At 41.6% G+C, this 9,709-nt stretch overlaps 1 protein-coding gene across 1 annotated transcript in view; it reads left to right on the forward strand.

Annotated features, from left to right (window-relative positions):
- PRKAG2 (protein kinase, AMP-activated, gamma 2 non-catalytic subunit) overlaps positions 1–4,649 on the forward strand; it is a 33,552-nt gene extending 28,903 nt beyond the window's left edge. The window contains exons 10-11 of the mRNA XM_009707504.1: positions 725–818; positions 3,531–4,649. Of these exons, the coding sequence (XP_009705806.1) occupies positions 725–818; positions 3,531–3,562 (126 nt within the window). The 3' untranslated portion in view covers positions 3,563–4,649. The remainder of the gene's footprint in view (positions 1–724; positions 819–3,530) is intronic.
- Positions 4,650–9,709: the final 5,060 nt, after the last annotated feature.

Below are 9,709 nucleotides of genomic sequence, written 5' to 3' on the forward strand. Positions count from 1 at the left end.
ACAGTTAGGATAAAAGTTTTGTAGTATAAAGTGTTTCATAGAATAGGTTTGTAAGGATAAGATCATTATTTGAAAATCCAGTCTTACTGTTGTTAGATCTTTCTTCCAATTTGTGTCATTGTGTTTACTAACTCTACAGTGAGTTTGCACAGATAACTTGCATCTTTTTTTCTGACTTAATCTGTTTAAAACAAATTGTTTTAAAACCAGTCTGGCACTCAGTTTCAGTTGTGTGGCAGTACAAGAAAAAATAAGTTAAAATGCACTTGGACATGCCCAGATACAATAAGTTTAGTGCTGTACTTCTCTGAGAAAGTATTTTTCAGAAGGAAGCCTCATTTTATTACTGTATCTTATTTTTTGAGGTCGCAGGCTGAGTTGGGCAGAGCCTGTAAGTTGGGGAAAAAATGTTTGATGTGAGTGCCACTTTTTGAGAGCAGAAGTATTTTAAAGACCTAGATCTTGGCTAACCTGTCACTTCAAATCTGATTTTGTTGCTCTGTCAGATAGCTGTGTGCTTTTAAACGTGCACTAGTTTTCATTTATTTAGGGCAAGCATGTTTGTACTGCTGTGTGAGATTGGTATTGCTAACATTTTGAACCATTCTTTTTATTTTTTTTCCTACTTCATACTGCATTAGTTCAAGAATTTTTGTTTTTCTCTGCTTTAGCTATTACTTTTAAATCAGACAAATATCGCTCAAAATATTTTCCCTGCTGGCAGGTTCATCGTTTGGTGGTAGTGAATGAAGCAGATAGCATTGTGGGTATCATCTCCCTTTCCGACATTCTACAAGCTTTGGTACTCACACCTGCAGGTATGGACGTTGCCTTCTGACCTTTGCCATAAGTCATTTGGTAGTGTTAACACCCTGCTAGTTCTAATTTATTTGACAATGACAAACTTTTGATTTTCAACTTTTGCAACTCTTTGATCATAGTTCTTAAGCATGCTATTCATTTCACTTCAGGACAAAGCTGACAATATATTAACTGTCAGTCTTTTGTTCACTGATAAATGTGTGCAGAAGCTTCACAAACATCACTGCTGTCTTGTTCCCTGATAAATGAGTGCAGAAGCTTCACAAACATCACTGCTGTTCATAGATTTTTTTTTATTTTTTTTTTTTTTTTAGAAAAAAGGTCTTGATTAATGTTTTAACAGGAAAACCAGGATGAAGTTGAATGTTGCATGTATACACAACATCTCCAACAGGGTGCCTTCCCCACCTTCCTGAATTTCTGTACTCTGGCCAAGTGCTCCTAGTGTGGATGCAGCTGTGCTTTCCATTAGCTCTGCAAAACCACCTCCTCGGAGCCCTGCAGTTGTCCAGCTATGCTGTGGGTTTTGGTTAGCGCAACTATGTCAGAGATGGCACCCCAAGACCACCAGAATTATTCCAATAAAAATCTCTGGTGTATTACTAAACATAATCAAGTTCCTTTTGTTAAAACAATAGGTTTATTTCTGCTACTTTTATGTTGGTTGGTTGAGGGGGATTGTTTTGGGGGTAAGTTTTTTGATGTTTTTTTAAGTTTTGTCCAAGTTACTAACCTGCTTTATGTTCTTAATTGTAACTTTACCTCTGACACTGAAGTCATTTATGTGGTCAAAGAACTAAAACAAAGCCCTCTTGGCTTTCTGAGGAAGACAAAAAATGTCTTGAGGATTATAATTTTGCTTCCAAAAAAAAAAAAAATCAGACTAAACAAATGGAGCTGGATACACCCTTCAAAAAAGAATGTCTAAATGCAAACTTAACTGGGATCTCTTACTGGCACTGATAGATAACGTGGTAACGTAAAAGTCTTTCTCATCTATGGACTTTAAACAAAAAGTTTACATCGCTTTTAAAAATAGTAAGATTTCTCCTCTGAAAAGAAGTAATCAGTGATACTGCTGAAGGTATGTCAGTGCATCTGGTTCCTTTTAATGACCTGGAAGAGCAAGTAACCCAGCTTTCTGTGAACGATGTGGATGAATATGAGAAATCAGCCCAAAGGCCTGGGTCAAATGGGCTCATTGCCTAGAAAGAGAATGGAGAGGTATACATCACTCCTAAGAGGGAGATGTAAAGACAGGCAGACGGTGCCTCTCCAGGCAGAGGAGTTAGTTTCCTCCTGACTGGAGGGTAGAAGGATCCAAGGAGAGTAGAAATTACTGTTAATGGAGCAAAATTTAGACAGAAAAGATGAATCTGGATACTGACAAACCAAGAGCTTTGTTATACTGGAATTACATGAACAATTAAGTTGCAACTCTGTGAGCTGATATAACAGTGCTGTCATTAAAAAGGACAGTTCCTGCTCCCATACTCTGGGCCACGTGCTTCTGGCCTTTAGCGTCGGGCAGCACCCACACTCAAGAGATCCCTCTGTGAGCTGCTTTAGCTCGTTGATCTAACAGGGAACGGAGCCAGCAAAAAGGCTGCGGAGTTTGGTCAGTTTGGCACACTAACCTGGCTCATGGAAGAGTCTAGTACTGAGTACAGGGGGTAGAGCAACAGAAGGGGCAGGGCTGTGCCACTGGAAGAGATGAGGTGAGAGAAGGCATTTTTAGGAGCAGTTAGGCATTAGATTGCAGTTCCACAGGCAACTGCCCGATTTTTACATTGGGATTTGTCTCATCAAGTGAGGATGTCTGCAACATAGATCTGTCTAGTTTATAGAGTCTGAAGCGTGATTTACCTCTTAAAGTGGATGTGTGAGAACAACCAGATAAATCATGCCCTAAAAGTGTCTTATTTCTCTTCACAGACTAGAAAGGAACATTTATTGACTGGCAGGAATTAAGACTAGCCTACGTTAGAGAAATAAGTATCAGTTGTGATGTGAAAACTGGATGTACTTAATGGATTTTTCAGTGTTTGATTATACCTTACAAGTAGTAACTCCAGGTTGCTGGCAAGAGATTCTTGGTCTCTAGAGCTGGATGCTGAAGCCAAACTCACCATAGGGTTCCGTCGTTGCCTAGCATGCGGCCAGTCTGAGTACTTGGAGAAGAGGCAAGATGCTATACAAAACTGAACAGGTCTCTGGGACCTCTCGGTCTCCCTACTGTAAGCGAAATCTGCCTCTGAGCCAGGAAAAATGAGTCCATCAACCCAGTGTAGTTAAACTGAATTCTTATGTAGTTTGTTCTCAAGCAGGACTTTATTTTTTGAGGCTATGATGATGATTAAGCTTGGCTTCTAAGCTGATGGACAGGTTTGGGGTGTGGGATGGGAGTTTTTTTAATAAATTTTTGTGCTGGGGAGAATCTTCAAAGCCACTTTTAGTAACTTCCCAGAAGAGTTACTTAGACTACCTTGCCAAAAAAGTTAGAAGCAATAATGGTCTTGAGGCCTTCCTCACTCTCTTTTATGTTAGCGTTTAGTAATCCTACAGTGTATTTATAAATGGTATCCAGTACTAAGATTCGGCTAACGTGGTCAGACCAAGTTCCAGCATTCGGAATGAGCAGGGCTTTTCCAGAAGCCAAGTGCGATGTGCATGAGGGAGTCATGTGTGCTTTCCTCTTCTGTTAACAGGTGCCAAACAAAAGGAGAATGAAAGTGAATGACTGCTGTGAATGTATACACGTTTGTAGGAGGACTTGAACAAAGTTTCTGGGTCAAGTTTGTCTCAAGAACAGTGACTGCAATAGAACAGAGCAGGATGGTTGAGAATGTGTATTGGGACTTAGTGATGGATGATGAGTCTATTCCCCCCAGTGATGTCGCAAAAAAAAGCAGCATGACAAAAGCTTATGTTAAAATGTAGGCTTGTATTTCAAAATGTCTTCAAAACATTTGCTGGAAGACTTCACATGATGTCCTTCATTAAAATGCACTGTATTCTGAAACTTTTTCATTTTGTATTTGACAGAAGTCACTGGTCAGCAATGGATATATGTGACATAAGGCAAGTGTATGGCATATTCATATCATAGTGCCTTATGTCAAAATACAGCAATATGTCATCACTATTGCCCATCACTGTCAAAGGAAGTATTGTGCTAAACGAGACACTGTATTTGAATGTGAAAGTCCTTAAACCTAAAACCAAATCAGTTTCAGTTCTCATTAGATTTGTCATAAAAGCTGTAATTTGAATATCGGTAGACTTCTTTAAAACTTCAATGACAGTTTTGTGTTAAATGTTGCATTCTGAACCGAGATGTAAAACAAGACTGATTTTAAAAACAGCTTTATTTATTTTTACTTTCATGACAATTTTTTACACATCTTTGGTGGATAGCTAAAATTTCACCATATCCATTAATAAACTGTTGATTGTTATACAAACAAGTGGTAGATTTTCTCATTATTTAGAACTTTGGCGTTGCAGAAGCTGTGGCCTGTTGATCGGTCCGTATTACTTGAGCTGAAGATTTCAGAAGCATGGATGGGAAATGCTCTGTACTGTAATACACAGGCACCATGGAGGAAACGAGGTGCCAGAGAACAGTGTTTTCATCAGTATTAAAGTGTAAAACGATGTTTGTACAACAAAACCAAAACTTTTTATTGTATATGATTTGTACAGAAGTGGAGGAGTAAGGAAAGCTGTGGGGTATTTGCTAATGTAAATGTACTGTAAAGTTTGAAGATGAGACTTTTATAACTGTAGATTCTTGTAGATGGAAGAAATTAAACCCTACAACATCAGTTTGTTTTTAGCGGTTCTTGCCAAGTCCTTTTGCATGTATAAATGTACGTGCATTTTGATTAGGGTAAACTAGGTATAGAAGGATTTTTATCTTCCTACAACTTTAAAGGTGGCTTATGCTAATGGATTAATGCAGGCAGTACTTCTTTTTACTGTGTTTCCAGCCTGAATACTGTACTGGAATAATGCAGGAAATTGATCCATTAGTATTCCACTTACAAACACTGAGGTAAGAGGTTAACAGTTTTCAGTTTGCTTATAAAATGTGAGGGTTTTAACAGGGATGAAAACCCCTTTCTTCAGAATTTTTCCACTTTCTACAAGAATTGAAATTTTGAACTAAATGTGTAGAAAATTTTCTTCTTACTGGCATCTTTCATGTATAAAAATATTCCTGTAGTACAAAATGGAAACTGTTCTCTTAGACTTTATCTCACTCTCTTACTCTGTGAAAAACATTGTCAAGTCTTCTCCAGTGCCTTTTCTGACTAGGTAAATACTGACTCTGTTCCCTGCGGTTCCAGATGGTATTGAATGGAAATAGCTGCTTTGGCCTAACAGCAGCGACCGTAGGGTCTGGTGCTGATTGCTGCCATCAGAGATGACATCAGCACAGCTCTGATTTATGTCTGTTGGGGAGATGGAGTGACAGAAACTAAAAATAGTGGTTCTCATTCTTTGTGGGGTGTGTGGAGGGGCTAATTGGTGGTAGACGAGTACTTTGAATGAAGGGTAAGGGTAAGTGGTCAGCAGTGCTACCTGCAAATGCCATCCGAGCTGCGTAGGTGCAGCTTGGTGTGAAAGCCCAGATACTCCTCCAGCACCAGCGCCGCAGCCTCTGTGGGAGATGGGGTGCCAGGGAGTTGCCCAAATGCATCGTGAGACCTCTCTACCTGTGGCTAGTCTGCATGAGCGTATTCTTCAGCCCTACAGTCAAGGTATCTGTGAAGACAAAGGCTGAACCACTGATAGGTAGTCTTTTTTAATATGCTTTATTTTTTAGCACAAAGTCTTTTGGCCCTGTTCCATGCAGACAGCTTTGGACCTGGCTGCATAAATTAGTATGTAGAAAGCCAGAATAAATTTGCAGTTTTTGAACAGCCACATACAGACTTCCTCTTTTAACATTACAACAAATGCTGTTGACATGTTGTGGACACAGGACTAGCAAAAATTATGGAAAGCGGCCTCCTCAGCGATACAAAACTGTATTTAGAGAATTTCCACGCTTACTTTCTGGAATTCAGTTCTGAACTTTGAATGTGTGAGAAGTGGAATCGCGGTGTAACTCCACAAGCATGAATAAACAGCAATGTTGTCAGAAAGGCACTCTGCTTGTACTGGCACAAGTACCAGTGCTGATGCAGTGAAAAAACCTAAAGAAATCATGTCATTTTTAATACACATCAGTTTACTGGAGAGCTAGAAAAATGCCTGTTCCAGCGTAAGGGAGGGACAGGAATGAGTGAGGGTAGAGAAGGGAGAGGTGACTCGGCAGCACTGCCACATGTACCAGATTAAAGTGACAGTGCAACTAAAGCTTTGATCTGGGACTCTTCACGTGGCTCGTGAGAAGCCTCAGCCACGGAAAAGATTAACTGAGATGTCATCAAACTCAAGTTCTTGCACATTTTTTTCCTCTGGACAGGCAGCAAGTAGTACCTATAGATCTGAGACTGCAGCAATGGCTCCAGGTGCTCCCTTTCTTTCTGCAGAGAGGACCATGCTGCAAATGGAGATGGCAGTAAGCTTCCTCGGTGCCTCTGCTGAGAGCCTGTTCAATAGCGTAGATGATCTTCTGACCTGAGGATGTGAGACGCTGGAGAAATGGATTTGGTGTTAACTAGCAGGACTGTAAAGCACGTGATTGATTCCTGTGCTTCCCTGTGTGTTTCCTTGCCCAGCAAGAGATGTCTGTGAAAGATAATTATTGTAAAGGGCTTCTTGGTCTTGGAAGGGAGCAGATGAAGTTTGGGTTTTACCTACTCTGGATATTTTTAGCTGTTTAGGTGTAAGAAAATGTTTCTTAGTAGACTTCAGCCCTCAGTATCTAGAGATGCTCTGAACTAACTTAGGAAAAATCACCCTTTGCCGGCATTGATCACTTGACTGATGAAAACTTTTTCCTGTTTTACTTCTGGAATCCTTTTAGTTATAAGGTCTGAGATCTTTAAGCCCCCACAGACAGCATTTGCTGTTCATTAGGAACTGAACTGCAATTGTTGCATATCCAAGGCTTATTCATCATCTTCTACTAAGGAATATTATTCTGCTGGGAACGGTCAGGTAACACAGAAAGAACCGGGCTCACTTTCCGAGGCCTGAGCTCTTGTCCTCACAGCAGACAAGAGGAATCTGACTGAAGCGGTTCCAAGACTATGCATGGCTCTGAGAACGCTCCTTGCCATCTTTCGAGAGAGCACGCGGTAAGTTGGAGTCTTTCAGTTTTGGTCCAGCTGGAAGTGAAACCATGCATGCTTAATCCTGTCACACAGCAGGCTGTTGAACTGTTCATACTGAGCTCTCCGGTCAGTTTGAGAAGTAATCAGTTTACTTCAAAAGTTTCTATGAACTTTCACCCCTTATGCTCCCATATTGAACACTTATTAGGGGTAATTTCCAGAGGAAAATGTCGTTCTGAATAATTTAATGCTACCCTTGTACCCACATAACACATTTACACAAAAAGAATGTTCTGCAGATGCTGCTCTTTACTCTTAACTTCGGGTCTTAATTTAAATGCAGTTTTGAAAGTCACCTTCTTAGTACCCATTTCTTTTATAATGACTGCAGTCAGACCTATTCCCACTGAAGTGAATGGGAACAGGAGGTGACCTGTACTCCTACATCAAACTCATTCCTTTAGGAAAAAAGTATCTATAGAGTGAGTCCCTGCCTGCTGCGTACCAGCACCTGTATGGCGTTAGCCTGAGATGTCAATAGCCCCTGTGAAAGGAATTAGTTCCTTAATTTGCTCCTACTAACACTTTGCCAGTGCTTCTATCTGAATATCGCTAAAATACGATCATTGTGAAAATGCAGGAGGGAGTAGGAAGAAGCGTAAGATTGAATGGAATGTACTCGCTAACCTCTGTGGGCAGCAAAGTCTGTGCTGTACGTGTGGAAGCATGCCCAATGCAAACACTGGGCACGCTTCAAAAGACTCCTCGGGAAGGTCCTGCTTTGCCAAAGGACAGAGCAGGTAATTACGCTGGTAATTGCTGTGACAGGAATTGAATGTACAAGTCGGAGCTGTTCTGCATTTGGAATCTGAGTAGCAGTGTGTGTTCGTGGGTTTGCATGTACTGTATTATCACAAAAATACTTCATTGTTGAGCTACATTTGCTACATGAAATTCATTGTGGTTTTTCCTCCATCACAGAAAAGCAGATACAGGCAACGAAAGAAGGCATGTTCCACTTTTGCAGCCTCCCTCAGCGTCTGTTCCTGATCTCGCTGCATACGCGTGCTCTGTTGGTGCTTGCAGTTCTGCCTTTTGGTATTTTCTCTTTCAGAACCTAGGCCGTTGTGCAAACCTGATGCGTTGCATTCATTGACCGTGTCTGTTGTTAACTCCTTTACAATAAAATTAATGTAATTTCTCATCTGAACTGATACAAAGGCTACGTTTGATTTGAAGGAGTATCACATGAAGTGAGATACAGAGCAGGCCTGGAATACAGGCGGTACAGAGATGCATGGTGTACGTCACTGATCCCAAAGCTCTCTGAACTCCTTTGCAGTTCACAGCACAACTTGCGAACACTGTAGAAATGAAGAAGCTGGAGTAGGACCAGGGAATGTACAAGTAAAGCCCTAACCCCTAATGCTGCCGCTGCTACAGAACGCTGCACCGTGAAATCACAACCTGAACGTCACGCTTCAGTTGTCAGAGGGGGAGAGGATTTCAGCGAAGGGCCACCGAGGGAGTGTGTGAAGCTGCTCAGCCCTAAACATATAAATGGTAAGAGTTTGAATAACGTGCAGTGCCCTGATCAGACATCCGCAGCCAAAGGTGTGCTCTCCCTCGGCACCACAGCACTCCAGGAAGCGTTTAAACTTCACCCGGGCCAGAGAAACGCAATGCCAGCCTTACCACGATCCAGATCCTCTCACCTCTGCTTAAGCTGCTACCACTTGAGCAGCAGTATCCCAGAGTGCTCTCAAAGGCCACTCAGCAATGTCACCAAGTCCTAGAGCACTAAAAAATGACAAAGTTCCCTGAAAGCTCTCCATTTGCCTCTATTTCGAGTGTTCCAGTTAGGATAGAACAAAGCACTTACGTGATCCTGATGGAATAAGGATTATTAGCCAATTCCTTCCAAAGAACCAGTGGAAGAAAAGAACGTCATAGGCTTTTATGCAAGTTTAAAAAACAGCGGTGCCCAGGAAGGATGAGTTTTGTGTTCCTGCTGCAATGCAGGCTGCGGAAGCATGGAGGGTATCCTAGGGCAGGACAACTCCGCTGCAATTAGGGGCGGTAAATAAAGCAGCTGAAGGGGAGGAGCAGAAACCCTGCAGTAGTGAGCTCTCCTAAAGGAGTGCAGAGTGAACAAGTGCAAGTTAACAGAAACAAGATAAATAAATAGACAAGGGTCCAAAAGGTGAGTGGGGTAAGAAAAAGAGAGTAAGGGAAAAGACCTAATCGAGAGACGCGGGGTGTCAAAGAGGGAGCAAAACCAGAAACTCTCAGAAATGAAAAAATACCGATGCTTATCACTCTGAGCGTGTGGAAGGGTAAGAATCAGTTTCAGCGGAATGAAAAGCATAGTGTCTGAATAAAACAGGCAAGTAATAAGAATCATGGAATCATAGAATGGTTTGGTTGGAAGAGACCTTAAAGACCATCCAGTTCCAACCCCCCTGCCATGGGCAGGGACGCCTTCCACTAGACCAGATTGATCAAAGCCCCATCCAATCTGGCCTTGAACTTCCAGGGATGGGGCATCCACAACTTCTCTGGGCAACCTGTTCCAGTGCCTCCCCACCCTCAAGGTGAAGAATTTCTTCTGGTAGCTCATCTAAATCTTCCCTCTTCCAGTTTAAAGCCATTGCCCC

The sequence above is a fragment of the Cariama cristata genome, unplaced genomic scaffold (assembly GCF_000690535.1).
Source record: "Cariama cristata isolate BGI_N322 unplaced genomic scaffold, ASM69053v1 scaffold12269, whole genome shotgun sequence".
NCBI lineage: Eukaryota > Metazoa > Chordata > Aves > Cariamiformes > Cariamidae > Cariama > Cariama cristata.